The 16654-nt window shown below is 45.8% G+C and overlaps 1 protein-coding gene across 2 annotated transcripts in view; it reads right to left on the bottom strand.

The window, feature by feature from the left end:
- Dhx35 (DEAH-box helicase 35) overlaps positions 1 to 7933 on the bottom strand; it is a 69536-nt gene extending 61603 nt beyond the window's left edge. For both annotated transcript variants that reach the window (XM_045157745.1, XM_045157746.1), the window contains exons 1-2: positions 7843 to 7933; positions 1167 to 1300 (exon numbers count right to left, since the gene is read on the bottom strand). In XM_045157745.1, coding sequence (XP_045013680.1) covers positions 1167 to 1300; positions 7843 to 7882 — 174 coding nt within the window. In that variant the 5' untranslated portion in view covers positions 7883 to 7933. The remainder of the gene's footprint in view (positions 1 to 1166; positions 1301 to 7842) is intronic.
- Positions 7934 to 16654: the final 8721 nt, after the last annotated feature.

Raw genomic sequence — 16654 nt, 5'->3', positions numbered from 1 at the left:
ATGGGAGACCCTAGGTTCAATCTCAACACTCCAGAAGAAGAACACTTAGCCTAGCATCTCTCAACCAGCTGTCTGCCCAGTAGAAAGCCAGGCAAGGGTGCTGTTGGCCATACCAACACAGGGCATTCCATAGGCACCATGTAAGGCAGGCAGCATTCATTACCTCACATCAGCAGAGGCTGCATGAAATCACTGTTCTCCAAGCACATCTCACTTATCTTGGTACAAGGGACCTTGTACCAAGCATGTCCACCAACTGTGTTCACTGGCACTAGAGAAAATCACACCACTGCAAACGAACAGATTCTAAAGGCATTCTGCTTCACACACTGGTCTTTTGTAGCTGAGCGTGCACACATTGCATCTGCACTTAAGTCCAGTGGGAGGTAAGCACACCAAGTCCCACCACTGTCTGCCAGCGTGGAGAGCACTAACTGACCTCTTAAAATGAAAGAACCTCAAATTCCCAAGTAGACTTAGTTAAGTGTCTTTAAAAAAAAAAAAAGCAAAAACCATCCCTGTGTCGGTAACATGTTGACGCTGGGTATGCAGAAGTTCACTGCGTTACTCTATTATCTGTACATGTGAAATTGCCCGTAACTGCAAACAGTAAAGGAAGAAAACAATGCCATTCCAGTTCTTCCAATTTTCTAATATGTAAGACCTAACAGAAAATTGTTAAGGGCTTTCCAGCTTTATACAATTAACACCCGCACACTCAGGTGTCCCCCATAAACTTAGGTGTTCTGTATATCAGGTTCCCAACTGATGGAGATTTGGGAACTAATGCCTCCTAGAGGCAGGGTATTGTTGGGGGCGGTCTTATGGGTATTATAGCCAGAGTATCTCCTTGCCAGTGTTTGGCACACTCTCCTGTTGCTATTGTCCACCTTTTGTTGGCCAGGGAGTAATGTCCACCCTCTGCTCATGCCACCATTTTCCCCTGCCATCATGGAGCTTCCCCTCGAGTCTGTAGGACAAAATAAACCCTTTTCCCACAAGCTGCTCTTAGTCAGATGTTTTCTGCCAGCAGTGCGAACCTGACTGCAACACACACACCTTGAAAAGGGCTCCCTAAGAATGGAGGCTTACTGTGTACTCTAGAACCAGTGACAAGCCCCTGTCCTGTGAGGGCCCGCAGGACGCAGCCTGTAGACTCGCCTTACCTTGAACACAGGCAGCTTCTGCCTCTGCTGCTCTATGGACAGGGCAACGTAGGGATTGTAAATGACGGTCGTCCCAGAACTCTCAGTGACACTTTGTCTCTCTTCAGAGATGCCAACACCTGGCCCTTCAGTACCTGCAGCAGAAATGTTTTTTCAGATTGTGATGTGGTAAATGGAAAAATTTGTGAAGGTTATATATTTTCAAAGACACAGATACACAAAAGAAACAATGCCTCCTCTTATGCTAGTAAACAGTAAATAATAACAATATACTTCAAATTTCAAAAAGTTTTAAAACAAGCCTGGGCTAGAGCTTGTCAGAACACACACAAAAAAAATCTTCCCTAAAGAGCCGCACAGTCAGGACAAAAAGAAATGCCATCCTGTTGGGCTGGAGAGATGGCTTAGTGGTTAAGCGCTTGCCTGTGAAGCCTAAAGACCATGGGGTTTGAGGCTCAATTCTCCGGGACCCACGTTAGCCAGATGCACAAGGGCTCATGCATCTGGAGTTTGTTTGCAGTGGCTGGAGGCCACTGGCACACCCATTCTCTCTCTCTATCTCTTTCTCTCTCTGTCGCTCTCAAATAAATAATAAAAATAAACAAAACATTTCAAGCCATGCCATTATTTCTGGAATTCGGTAACACTGTAAGGTCTCATACTTCCTCCCACATCAGGGCTTCTCCTCAGAGCCCTGTCCCTCCCTGGTGTCTAACCTACACCCTAGTCTACCTCAAGATACCTTGTCATGAGCTCTTTTACAAGAATAGCTGTTGTGAATCAATACAGAGCTTTTCTGCTCTTTACAAAAGACTTCATTTAGCCAACCAGAATACCAGAGCAGCTTCCTCTCTGTACACACCCACAGCCCACCGTTTTTATGATTGTTTTTCACTGGGAGCATCCAATATGCTTAAGGAAGTACCATCTTTGTAATTACTGCAAACTATTAACACCTTCATTTCTCCATCTATAAAACAGCTGATAATAGCGCCAATCCAACATTCCCTACAAACTAGCTTTTCAAATTTTGAGTAGTAAACTGCTAATGGATATGAAATCAATGTTGTGTGTCACACCAGCACTTTTTATTTATTTGAGAGAGAGAGAGAGAGAGACAGAGAAAGAACGTGCATGTCAGGGCCTCCAGCCACTGCAAACGGACTCCAGATGCATGTGCCACCACGTGCAACTGGCTTACATGGGTACTGGGAAATCGAACCTGGGTCCTTAAGCTTCACAGGCAAGCACCTTAACCTGCCCACAACAGCACTTTTAAGAAGGACCTAGGTGCTGAGGGCACGGCTCAATAGATGCCCATGTGTAAATGCCCTGGGCTCAACCCTCAGTGCCATCAAAAGAGAGGGGCAGGGAGAGAGAGAAATATAATGGAAAATAAGATAGCATATCCCAGAAAGCAGTATCGTCTTGCAGTTTTTATTTTTCCCCAGTTCCTACGTGTGCTACATCACAACACAACATACTTCTTTGAATGAGTTAGTCAAAAAAAGCTTCAAAGCTGGTCTAAAGTTTCCTCATAGCACTAGGTCAGTAACCACTGAATAGCTGAGGGAGCTAAACAATGGACAGGCCTTCTGACCCATGCGTACCAGCAAATATGAACACTTCCTCTATAAGAATCTCAGGCAGGTCACCAGGTCAGTATACACACTACTAAGATAGAAACCACAAGCTAATGCCTAAAGGTCCCAGGCAGGCTATCAACAAAATGTTTGACATAACTATTTTTGTTTGTTTGCTTTTTGTTGTTTTGTTTCTGAACAGAGACTTTTTAAAATTTTTTTTGTTTATTTTATTTATTTAGAGAGAAGGGGCAGAGGGGGAGAGAGAGCAAGAGAGAGAGAATGGGCACGCCAGGGCTTCCAGCCACTGCAAATGAACTCCAGATGCGTGCACCCCCTTGTGCATCTGGCTAACGTGGGTCCTGGGGAATTGAGCCTCAAACTGTGGTCCTTAGGCTTCATAGGCAAGCACTTAACCACTAAGCCATCTCTCCAGCCCCTGAACAGAGTCTTAATATTTAGTTCCGGCTAGGCAGGAACTCACTATGGAGCAGCCTCAAAATATCAATGCCCCTGCCTTGGTCTCACAAGTTCTGGGATTACACACATGCATCACCATGCCCAGCAAACAGTTCATTTAAAATACCACTCCAACCCACTGAGATGGCTCAGCGGCTAAATGTGTTTGCTTACAAATCCCAAGGACCCTGGTTCAACTCCCAGTACCCCCACATAAAGCTAGAAGTACAAAGTGGCGCATGAGTCTGGACTTCATTTCCAGTAACAGAAAGCCCTGGTACACCCATAACCACTCTTTCTGTGTCTTATTCAAATAAATTATACATATATATACACACATATACACATACACACACACACACACACACATATATAATACATACATATATATATACACATATATATGTGTATATATATATATGTGCATATATATGTGTATATATATATGTGTGTATACACACACACACACACACACACACACACACACACACACATACATATACTTATATCTCCAAAATTTCCCACTTGAAAATCAGGCCTGGGTGCAGACCAGTAATCCCAGCCATTCAGGAGGCTGAAGCAGGAGGATCGCAAATTCAAAGCCAGCCTGGGGATTAGACAGCCTGAAAAAAAAAACTTTTTTTTTTAAGTAAGAAAAGAAGGGAAGAGGAAAGAGAGAGAAAAGAGTATAAGAGGGGAGAGGAGAAGAGAGCTAGAGAGATGACTCGGTGTTTTAGGCACCTGCCTGCAAAGCCTAAGGACGGGAGCTCAATTCCCCAGTACCCACATAAAGCCAGATGTACCTTTAAAGTGGCCCATGCATCTGGAGTTCATTTGCAGTGGCTAGAGACACTGGCACACCCATCTGCTTATATGCCTCCTTCTCTCTCACACTCTCAAATAAATAAATAAAATACTTTTTTTAAAAGAGGGGAAGAGAAAAGAAAAAAGAAAAACCTGGCAACTCTTAGCCCATCCACAAAACCAGGTGGATCAGGGACAGCACACGCAAGCTCCAGTATCTCTCCACAGGACATCTACACAGGGCACGCCCCCACCACAGTTAGCCCATGAAGCAGCTTCCCTCATTCACACTGCAGGGATCTGTGCCTGTGGTTCCAAGACAGCTTCAGCCACTGCCTTGACCTACATTTCCCACAACCCATTTCTCATCTGAACTTGACTTTACTCATTTGTAAGAGTTTTTAACTCATCACAGAGCTAGAATGACTCTTTGTTAAGATGCCTATTGTGGTCAGCTTCGTATGTTGGCAGAAATCACCTGACCAAGAACAGCTTGGGAGAGGGAGGTTTATTTTGGTTTACAGACTCGAGGGGAAGCTCCATGATGGCAGTGGGAAACTAAGGCATGAGCAGAGGGTGGACATCACCCCCTGGCCAACATCAGATGGACAATAGCAACAGGAGAGTGTGCCAAACACTGGCATGGGGAAACTGGCTATAACACCCGTAAGCCCGCCCCCCAACAGTACACTACCTGCAAGTAATTAATTAATTCCCAAATTAATTAACAAATTAATTCCCAAATCTCCATCAGCTGGGAACCTAGCATTCAGAACACCTAAGTTTATGGAGGACACCTGAATCAAACTACCACAATGCCCTAAGTGAAACTGATTAGCCATGGACCAAATAAGTACTTACTGAGGCTATTCAAGTATCAGCTAATGACAGCAGTTTACCTAGTCCAGTGGTTCCCAAACTTTGACTCATACTAGAACTTCTCCTCCACCCCCGCCTCCATGCCCAAAAGTTTAAAATATACTGCTGACTGGCTCTTGACTTACTGCCAATGGGTACAAAATGACACCAGGGTTTTTGGTTAATTTCCCAGATGATTCAACTGTATAACAAAATTCGAGAACCTCTTACCAAGGCAGTCATCCAGCCCAGAGCTCTGAGTTATCACTGACTACCCTTCTCCCACATCTGTCTCCAAAATATGCAAAAGGGAGCTGGGCATGGTGGCGCACACCTTTAATCCCAGCACTCAGGAGGCAGAGGTAGGAGGATCGCTGTGAGTTTGAGGCCACCCTGAGCCTCCATAGTGAATCCCAGGTCAGACTGGACTAGAGTGAGACCCTACCTCGAAAAACCAAAAAAATAAAATAAAATAAAAATAAATAAATAAACAAAATATGCAAAAGGCCCCAGCTCTCAGCTCCCTGGCTAGAAAGGAGGTTTTCAACGTGCATCGTGGGTTTTAGCAGCATCCTCTAATGAACCGTACTCTGTACCACACCACTGCTAGGGTCTTCTTTTTAAAGTAAACCTGTGGAATTACTCTGCTTAAAAACACTGAGGTTGGCTGGGCATGGTGGCGCACGCCTTTAATCCCAGCACTCAGGAAGGCAGAGGTAGGAGGATCACCATAAGTTCGAGGCCACCCTGAGACTCCATAGTGAATTCCAGGTCAGACTGGGCTAGAGTGACACCCTACCTCAAAAAACAAAAAAAACACTGAGGTCCAAATTCTGTAACTTGCCACTGAGACCTTTCCAGCTCCCTTTCCCGCCACACTCCAAAATATATGCAACCACATACCACCACCACACTACTCAATTATTATGACTTTCTGGACGTTCTTAATATACGAATCCCATCTGCCTTTGTTTGTGCTGCGCCCTTGCCTGGAATCCCATTCCCTACTTCACCCTGAAAGAAAACCTTATCCATCCCTTAGAGTTCACTCCAGAAACACTAGTGTCTCTATTAAGCAGTGAATTCTTCACACATTCGACTTTCCCTCCTCTTTTATACTTCTATATAATTACAAAAGCTATGTACCAAATGCCAAGAGCTTTTCATGTATTATTCTCACTTAATCCTCGTAACAATACACTTATGACAAATTACAAATAGGGTAACAGACATTCTGTCCTTAGATGACTCCAAAAGTCACCTAGTCAGTAAGTGGCAGTCAGGGAAGGCACTGAAGCCTGGCTCTTGGACCCATCTTCTTTACCCCTTTTCTGCCCTTGACTCCAACCTCTTCTAATGAACATCTGATTTCGTATTCAACCAAGAGAGCACACCTTGAGAGCAGAGCCCTGGTCATCTGTTGTTTGTCTCCTGATCACAAGATTAAAGATACAGTAAGTGTACTTCCAATGAACTAAGTAATGGAATGGACTCTTGGATAATTCCATGTTCTTTAACCAAAATAGTACCCTGGTATGATTTTTTTAATATTTTATTTTTATTTATTTATTTGAAAGTGACAGAGGGGGAGAGAGAATGTATGCACCAGGGCTTCCAGCCACTGCAAACGAACTCCAGATGCGTGCGCCCCCTTCTGCATCTGGCTATTGTGGATCCTGGGGAGCTGAGCCTCGAACTGGGGTCCTCAGGCTTCACAGGCAAGTGCGTAACTGCTAAGCCATCTCTCCAGCCTCCCTGGTATGGTTTTTAACAGTTCATTCGGGCCTTTGTCACACTTATACTTTGGTCTGTTACTAAATGCTTGAATAAATAAAAAATGATTCAGTGTTTAATGGGATCTTAGCTTTTGTTGCAAATAAAATCTCAGGATGAACATTGGCTGATGTCTTGAAATGCTGAATCATAAAACTGTCTCTAAGAGACAAGCCATAGACATTACGTAGCATATCCTTGCTGGATTTGAGTATATATATATATACACACACACACACACACACACACACACATATATATATATGTGTGTGTGTGTGTGTATACATATATCACTTATCTCCATGGTCAAAATTTCAGGGAACCACTCTAAAATATTCTTTATATTACTTTGCTGTATCATTTTTTTTTTTACAGTACACTTTGTACAGCCAGACTTGCAGGGGCCCAAGCAGGGGTGATGGCGGGACCTATTGATAAACTTGGGTTTGTTTTTGTTACAAGAAATGAATAAACAAAGAGGAGGTGCAATGCACACAGCATGGTCTAGTGCATATACATCAGTGCATATACATCAGTGGGAACTTGATTGGTGAGAAAGTGACCAAAAGAAGAAAGCATTTGATGAGAATGATTTCAGTGGGTGACAGGCAACAGAGAAGTCGAAGCTGACTTCCTGGTAGACAGTTACAGTGGACAAGTACCACCCTAAAAGACTATGTATATAATCGACTTTCCCATTTGATAAGCGCTACAGTCAGCCTGTGTGGTACTGGTGACTCCAAGTCCACAGGAAAAGGGTTATTTTGCCCACTTCACAGATGAGGGGACCAATGACCACAGGAACTATGTGAACTCCCCAAGGTCATGTACTGCTGCAAGACAGAGATGAAGATTTGAACCTGGGCAGTCTAACTTCACAGCTTGAGCCCTTGAGCTGCCCCCAAGGCCCGGATGCAGCCCCAGGGCAGGTGGCAAGGCAGGTGTGGGCGCTTTACGACTCCCCACGTCGCGAGGTAGGCAGGACAAGGCTCCCTAAGGAGGAAAAGGAAGCCTGAGAGCCTCGAGCAAGGTCACTCAAAGAGCTCCTGCCCGCGATGGAGGCGGACTCGAATCCCGGGGAACCACCGCGGGAGGCAGAGTGGAGGCGGCGGGTCCCCAAAGGTCACCCCGCGAACGGCTCCGCGGGCCCCAGGGCGCTGGCCGCTGCACCTGCCCTGGTGCTCCGTCCCGGGCCTTACCGGGTTTCCAGAACTTCACGGGTCCCACGGGCGCAGCCATGCTGGGGTGAAAGGTCGCGAAGAAGGCTCCGCCCCCCGGATGCGCGCGAGCCCCGCAGGGCCCAGTGGGCGTGGCCCTCGAGCAGCCTCGGCCGATCCGGCGTGACGGCCCCGCCCCCTTGCGGCCCCGCCCACTGAGATCACGTGTCTCGCGGCTCGCTCGGATTGGCCTCCGGCCCCGCCCCGAGGCCACGTGACCCCGCCCGCCATATTGGGGCTTTGGGCGCGTTTCTCTGCTTCTCTGCGTGGCGGCCGGTGGGCGTCCCGACCTTCTAGGAAGGTGGCGTGACGCTGCAGCGAGCTGAAGAGCTGGCTTGGGCTTTGGAAGATGGGGTTAGCAGGAGAGCTTCTGAAACCCACGATGTGTGCTTGAGCTGTGGCTCCGGGATGAGCCGAGAGACAGTGATGATGTTACAAGCCTTTATTCCAGCTTTACCACTCCTTATTTAAAAAAAAAAAATCTTTAAAAAACTAAGAAGAGGGCTGGAGAGATGGCTTAGTGGTTAAGGTGTTTGCCTGCAAAGCCAAAGGGTCCCAGTTTGATTCTCCAGGACCCACATAAGCCAGATGCCCAAAGGTGGCACATGCATCTGGAGTTCTTTTGCAGTGGCTGGATGCCCTGGTGCGCCCATTCTCTCTCACCCTCTCTCTCCCTCAAATAAAATAAAATAAAAAATAGAACTATGAGCCAGGTGTGGTGGCCCATGTCTTTAATCCCAATACGCTGGAGGCAGGAGGTCAAGGCCAGCCTGAGACTACATAGTGGATTCCAGGTAAGCCTGTGATAAAGTCAGACCTTACCTCGAAAAACAAAATCCAGAGAAGAGAAACACCAAAGGCCTCACCAATGTATTCCATCACTTATTAAGAACAATTTTTTTAACCCACTAGTGCTAAGTCTTCCTAGATGTGAATTAGTTTATCTGCCTCAGAATGTTCTCAGTCCAAGTGCCCCAAATGAGTTGTTTTGCTTACAAACTTCTGTAAAAATTTCTCAGTAATAACCTGTGTTGGTGTTGTGACTATTACTAGAAGTTAGGGTTAGTCTCTAAAATGTTAGTCTTCCTAACTAACTATTTTTAGAGATGGCTTAAAATAGCTACTCTAAAATTTAAACTTTTTTTGTTTGTTTTTTAGTTTTTCTGAGGTAGGGTCTCACTCTAGCCTAGAGTGACTTAGAACTCACTCTGTAGTCCCAGGCTGGCCTCGAACTCTCAACTATCCTCCTACCTCTGCCTCCCAAGTTCTGGAATTAAAGATGTTCACCACTAGGCCCGGCTTACTTTTTTTTTCTTATTATTACTAGTTATGGACATATTCAGTGTGTAAACAGCACATATTGGTACCATCCTTACCCTCATCCCTGTCCCCCTCTTCGAAGGGACCCTCCTCTTTGAGGATGCTGGTTATCCCCATGGGGATTGTGGGTCGTGCATTCTGGGGGTAGCCATCAGTTATGGGGGAGAGGCAATGTCTCTGTGTGTAATGTCCTAACTTGTGACTCTAACAATCTTTCCACTCCCTCTTGGGCGAATTTCCCTGAGCCAAGTTGTGTTGGTTTTAGGTCTATTTCAGTAATGGGCTCTTGGGAGCCTCTGTGTCTCTGGGTTTCTGATTAGGTGGGAGTTGAGTGGTCTCTGTGTCTATCTCCTTCATCCTTGTGCTGATATCAGGCTCACCAAGAAAGCAGCACTCTTGATCATTTCCCCAATTACTCTGTGATTTCAGCTGATGAAGTGTGACGGGCTGATTCTCTCCTCAGGTTCTGCGTCCATCTGAAAAAGAGAAGCAGATTCTCCAATGGAGAGTGAAGTCAGCACTGGTTAAATGGGACAACCATTGTTAGTTTAGAGAGAAGTTAATAGGTGTAGGCCTTCTTGTAGACCAAGATTGGTGGGAGCTTGATATTGGGGAGCAAACTCATTATTTGGATATGACTCTGACTTGCTTCCCAGTTCGAGCTATGGGTTCCTCCAGCTTACATTTTAAAAATTTATTTTACATGTTCGTGGTAGGCGTGGTGTGGTGAGTGTGTAGCGTATGCACATGTATGTGTGGACGCAGCACCCTGTGCACTCCCCTGCAGCAGCCAGGAGAGAACATCATGTGTCCCCCTCCATCACTCACCTGCCTGTTTTTTCTTCAAGATGGAATCTCTGTTTCTGGTGCTTGCTGTTCCTGAACCCCAGCGATTTCAGGTCTCTGCCCCCCCCCCAAAGGACTGGTGTTACAGATGTGTATGTCCACCCCCAGCTATTTACCTGAGCTTTGGAGATATCGGGGCTGGAGAGATGGCTTAGCGGTTAAACACTTGCCTGTAAAGCCTAAGAACCCCAGTTCGAGGCTCCATTCTCCAGGACCCACATAAGCCAGATAGATACACAAGGTGGCACATGCATCTGGAATTCGTTTGCAGTGGCTGGAGACCCTGGCATGCTCATGATCTCCCTCCCTCCCTCCTTCCCTCCCCCTCTCTCTGCCTCTTTCTCTGTCACTCTCAAATAAATAAAATAAAATAAAAATTTATTTATCTATTTATTATTTGAGAGAGAGAAAGAAGCAGATAGAAAATGGGCACACCAGGACCTCCAATCACCGTAAACGAACTCCAGACACATGTGCCATGTTATGCACATATGTCTGACTTATGTGGGTACTGGGGAATTGAACCTGTGGCTTCAAAAATAAGCACCTTAACTGCTGAGCCATCTCCGCCCTGGTTTGTTTGGGTTTTTTTTTGGTTTTGTTTTGTTTTTTTGGAGATAAGGTCTCATACTTGCACAGGCTGACATGGAATTTTCACTATGTAGTCTCCAGGTAGGGTGGCCTCGAACTCATGGCAGTCCTCCTACCTCTGCCTTCTGAATGCTGTGATTAAAGACATGCACCACCATACCCTGCAGGTTTCATCTTTGTAGCAGTGAAGGCTTTTATGGGTGCAAGTGATGGAAAACTCACCTCAATCTCACTTAAACAAAAGCAGTTCATATCACAGGTATGATGGCTGTATCACACCCATAAACTCAGCACTTAAAAGGTTGAGGCAAGAGAATCACCAGGAGTTCAAGACCATCCTGGGCTAAAGAGTGAAACCCTGTCTCAGAAACAGAAAGAAAAGAAAATGTGAATGATTCATATTTTTAAAATTTTTTTATTATTTTATTTGTATTTATTTATTTATTTGACAGAGAAAGAAAGAGAGAGAGAGACAGAAAGAGAATGAGCGCACCAGGGCCTCCAGCCACTGCAGATGAACTCCAGATGCATGCGCCTCCTTGTGCATCTGGCTTACATGGGTCCTGGGGAATCGAACCTGGGTCCTTTGGCTTTGCAGGCAAATGTTTTAACTGCTAAGCCATCCCTCCAGCCCATCGTATATATTTTTAAAAGTCCAAGAAGAGTCTGAGTTAGAGACCCAGCTGCTTCAGGACACATATAACAGTGCTGCCAAGACTCTGGTCACATTCTGCTGCCTTTACTCGCATGTAATGTGGTAAAAAGACCATGTCAGCTTCCAGCTGCCACATCCTTTTAAGCATCAAGTACCTTTCAAAAAAAAAAAAAAATCTCTGGCAAAAGTATGTCTAGCTGGCTCCTTTATCTATCCCTGGGGACAGTGAATATAATATGACAGTCATTGACCTAGATTTAGACCACACCCTAGGGACAAGTGTGGTCAGCCTCAGTAGAACCACATGGACCAAGAGTTGGTTCCTCAAGAGAAATCTGCGATGAGATTATCAGAGGGTGAATGAGTGAAGCAAAACTAACCTGTGTCCATTATCTCCAGTCATGTATCCACATGCTACAACTGTTGGCTTCATAGGAAGCCAAACTGGACAGCTGTCCCACAGATTAAAAAGATAACCCCTGTAGAATTGCTGTGCGGAACTGTGCTACACAGAATTTTCTACTGAGTCCAAGGCGTGGTCCCTCTGCAACTGCCGAAATATATGTCAACGTGCCTGGTCTCTTGGCTTGCACACTGGTGATTGTGTGCGTTCACATGTGTATTATTAGCATAAGCAAACGTGTTCACCTAATCTCAGGGGTCTGAGTGCAGCATTTCAGAGATCCCCTGGGAAGACATTCAGCCGCCAACCATAAGACCCTGTACAGTGCTGGCTTGAGGAGCCTGCCCTTCTGTGGAGCTGGATGGATTGGAAAGCCCTCAGATCTGCAGGGGCTTTCTGGCTAGTCTCAAAACTGGGACGCTTCTGAGAATGAAAGGGAGTGTTAGAGATGGGACCTGGTGATAAGGAACAAACTAGAACAGTGCTAGGTAAATTGGGACACCTATGCAGGTGTACAGTCCCTGTGAAACCAAGCCTACCTGAACACACTTAGTGTAAGGAACTTATTGTGTGTGTGTAAGGAACTTATGTTCACAGACCTCTTCTCAATGTAGTCATTTCATGGCTTCAAACCCCACTTTTGGAGCTCAGGACACCTGTTACTGTTTTTTACCAGGACATGATTTTCAGAGTGCTCCATAGTAACCTTTTAGTGAGAAAATCTTCGTAAGAAATTCTTCCATTCTCTTAGAACCAGGAGTCATTATTCACCCCGTACCTGGATTTACTTCCATCTTGTGGACATGGTAAGTGGTGTTTCTGACCAAGTTGCTCTGTCTTGATTACCGAAAAGTTGTTAAAGTGGGGAGCTGGCTTCGTGGTTAAAGATGCTTGCTTCCAAAGTGACATGTTAGCCTACATGAAGCATGAATATCACAGCCTGCATTTTTCATGTATGGTTGGTTCCATTTTACATCCTCTGTCTGTGGGTTTCCTTCATGCAGCTTTTCATTTACACAAGCTTGTACCTGGGGTTTCCTTGTAAGTCATTTTAAGTTCCTTAAAGAGAAATACTTCCCAGACCCACTGCCCACTGAGGTGGGATGGCCATTTAGTGGAGTCCCTGTTTTAACAAGAGAATGCCAACCTGACAACACAGACCATTTTTTTAAATTATTATTTGAGGGCTGGAGAGATGGCTTAGTGGTTAAGCACTTGCCTGTGAAGTCTAAGGACCCCGGTTCGGGGCTCGATTCCCCAGGACCCATGTTAGCCAGATGCACAAGGGGGTGCACATGTCTGGAGTTTGTTAGCAGTGGCTGGAAGCCCTGGCACACCCATTCTCTCTCTGTCTCTCTCTCTGTGTCTCTTTCTCTATCTGCCACACTCAAATAAATAAATAAAAAGGAACAAAAAAATTAAAATTATTATTTGAGGGCTGGAGGGATGGCTTAGCAGTTAAGGTGTTTGCCTGTAGAGCTAAAGGACCCAGGTTCGATTCCCCAGGACCCACATTAGCCAGATGCACAAGGGGCCGCACGCATCTGGAGTTGGTTTGCAGTGGCTGGAGGCCCTGGCATGCCCATTTTTTCTCTCTCTCTCTTTCTCTGTCAAATAAATAAAAATGAAATATTCTAAAAACTTATTATTTGAGAGAGGCAGAGAGAAAGATGCAGAGACAGAGAGAATGAGCATGCCAGGGCCTCCAGTCACTGCAAATGAACTCTAGATGCATGCGTCCCCTTGTGCATCTGGCTTACGTGGGTCCTGAGGAATAGAACCTGGGTCCTTAGGCTTTGCAGGCAAGTGCTTTAACTACTAAGCCACCTCCCTAACCCAAAGCATTTTTATACACATTTATGAGTGTGTGCACGTGTTCACATGCATGTGGGCACCTGTATAAGTGCACATACACACACACATATGTGTACAGGCCAGAGGTTTTGACATTGGGTTTCTATCTATGGAGAGAGAGAGAGAGAAAGGGAGGGAGAACATGGGCGTACCCGGGCCTCCAACCACTGACAACAAACTCCAGGAGCATGCACCACCTTATGCAGCTGGCTAACGTGAGTCCTGGGGAATCAAATCTAGGTCCTTTGGCTTGGCAGGCACATGCCTTAACTACTAAGCCATCTCTCCAGCCTTGTTTTTTTTGTTTGTTTGTTTGTTTGTTTGTTTTACTTTAAGTAAGTTATCTTTTTTCTTTTTTGTTTTTTCAAGGTAGGGTCTCACTCTGGTCCAGGCTGACCTGGAATTAGCTCTGTCATCTCAGGGTGGCCTTGAACTCATGGCAATCCTCCTACCTCTGCCTCCCGAGTGCTGGGATTAATTTAAGTAAGTTATTTTTTAGAAATATATACTGGATGAGAGTATAGCTCAGTGGACAGAGCATTTGCCTGGCATATATGAGGTAATAGTTTGAGCCCCGGCACTGGGCGGGTGGGCAGGGACAGATATAACCTGAAATATTTACAGCCAAGTCCATAGTGGCCAGGTCTGACATCTCTCATCCTGCTCTGGGATTGGAGCTAATAATCAATTTTGGTAGGGTGGCAAGCTAGACATTAAACCTAGGACCTCATATAGGCTGAGCTGAGTGGCACGTTGGGTCTCCAATGCAGGTGGTCCTCTGATCTTACTTGAAGAAAAAGTCCTAATGAATTCCCAGACTTCAGAAAAGCTTTGTCCATTCTGAGAGGGACTATTTTGTCAGGATTCCACATTTCTTCTTTATGTTCACACATACATGTGTATTCATGTGTGTGCAACGTACATGTGGAGGCCAGATGTTGACATTGGTAGCAAGCCCCAGGAATCCTGCCTTCACCTCTCCAGCATTGCAGTTACAGGGTTGTGCAGCTGTGCCTGGCTTCCAGCTTTTATGTGGGTGCTTGGGGATTTGAACTCGGGTCCTTATTCTTACACAGCAAGCGCTGTACTAACTGAGCCATCTCGCCAGCCCTCAGATTCTGTGCATCTGGCTCTTATTTCTAATTGTCAACAGCACTTTCTGAGAACAGTGATTTTAGTCCATCTCACAGAGATTAGTGTGACCAGGTATGTGTGTGACAAGGCAAGTATGTGTCTTGTAGAGTATCGCTGGCCCCTCCCCGCTCACGAGTGAGTAGAGAACCTTGCTTCAGCAGATGGCTGTCAGTGAAGAGCTTGCTGTGCAAACATGGTAACTTGTGCTTGGATCCACAGAACCCATGTAAAGCAGACATAGTAGCCAGCGCTAAACACCATCCTCCTCTGGTGAGATGGGAGGTGGAGACAGGAGAATCCTGAAAGCTTGTAGGAACAAGAACAAGAAACCTTGCGTCTTGGGGAAGGTAAGAACTGATGCTCCTGGCTGTCCTCCGATCTCCACGTCCAAACTGTGGCACACATTTATTTATACTCACATATGCACCAAGTGTATGTGTAAGGGAGGGGCCTTGCTTAATTGATTTGCTTCAATTTTTCCCAAACTAAACATATTTTTTTATTTTTTGGTTTTTCAAAGCAGGGTCTCCCTCTAGCCCAGGCTGACCTGGAATTCACTACGTAGTCTCAGGGTGTCCTCGAACTCACAGCCACCCTCCTACTTCTGCCTCCTGAGTGCTGGGATTAAAGGTGTACGCCTGGCTGACATTTAACTTTTTTTTTTGTTTTGTTTTATTTTTGTTTATTTGAGAGTGACAGGGAGAGAAAGAGGCAGAGAGAGATAGAGAATGGGCGCGCCAGGGCTGCAAATGAACTTCAGATGCATGTGCCACCTTATGCATCTGGCTTACATGGGTCCTGGGGAATTGAGCCTCAAACTGGGGTCCTCAGGCTTCACAGGCAACCACTTAACCACTAAGCCATCTGTCCACCCCACATTTAACTTTTTAAATGCAATACTATTAATGTTCCATAGTATACCAAGTTATAATTTGAAATGGAGGTTAAAGGAATGATCAAAATCAACTTTTTTTCTTTTTTTTGAGGTAGGGTCTCTCTCTAGCTCAGGCTGATCTGGGATTCACTCTGTAGTCTCAGGGTGGCCTCAAACTCACGGCGATCCTCCTACCTCTGCCTCCTGTGTGCTAGGATTCTAGGCGCACACCACCACTCCCGGCCCCAAACTGTGTACATTTGTTCACCAGGCTGTTTCTGCTTCTCACGCCCCATTGTACTAACTGCCATCCCCCAAGGCCTCCATGCCACAGTGGAGAAACACAGAAAACCTAGTATCTGGAAACCAGCTTTTACATTCTTATGCCATCTACCAACCATGGCCTTGAATATGCCATTTCAGCCCAGCCTCAGTTTCTTCACCCGAAAATGGGACACCAGCCATCTAGGCTGTCGTGAGACTATTGAGAACATCTGCCAATCAGCTTCAAGTACCAATCTGGATATTCAAGGCTTTAAGCCTAGAGTTGTTCACAGCCAGGGAGGAAGAACCCGTCTCTCCTAACAGATGCTTACCCCGAGACCAGCACTTACCCACGATAGCTTGATCACGGGAGAGTCCTGCAACATGCAAGAAAACCTGCAGGAATGCTCCTGACCACATGCACCATCAGCACTCTACCCAGCAGCCAACACCCTGGGCTAGCAAGCCAGGAGGAAGTGATGGTTTAACTCTCTTCCACTTTGTCTGTCCATCTGAATGAGACCTGACAAAAACAGGATTCCACAGCCATACCAATCCTGATTAGCAAGATGCAGGAACCAGTACTAGGAATCTGGGATAATTGTCAGTGTCCTCTCTTGCCCCTGCTGTGGGATATAAGATTGCCACATCATTGTCAATACACCCATCTGATGAAATTGGGCCCATAGGGCCGCTTGAGTTGATGTCAGGTGTGAATCCACAAATGCACACGCAGGACTGCTCTGGCAGAAAACCAAGAGCCTCACTGAAACAGCTCAAGCTTTGTCTTTGAAAATGTGAACCAGCAGCACATGGGAAGGCCTGCCAGGCTGGCACAATTCCTCAAACACAG

This window comes from Jaculus jaculus, chromosome 8 (genome assembly GCF_020740685.1).
Source record: "Jaculus jaculus isolate mJacJac1 chromosome 8, mJacJac1.mat.Y.cur, whole genome shotgun sequence".
NCBI classification, from domain to species: domain Eukaryota; kingdom Metazoa; phylum Chordata; class Mammalia; order Rodentia; family Dipodidae; genus Jaculus; species Jaculus jaculus.
The sequence above is the reverse complement of the archived record's forward strand: the minus strand, read 5'-3'. Positions and strand labels throughout refer to the sequence as shown.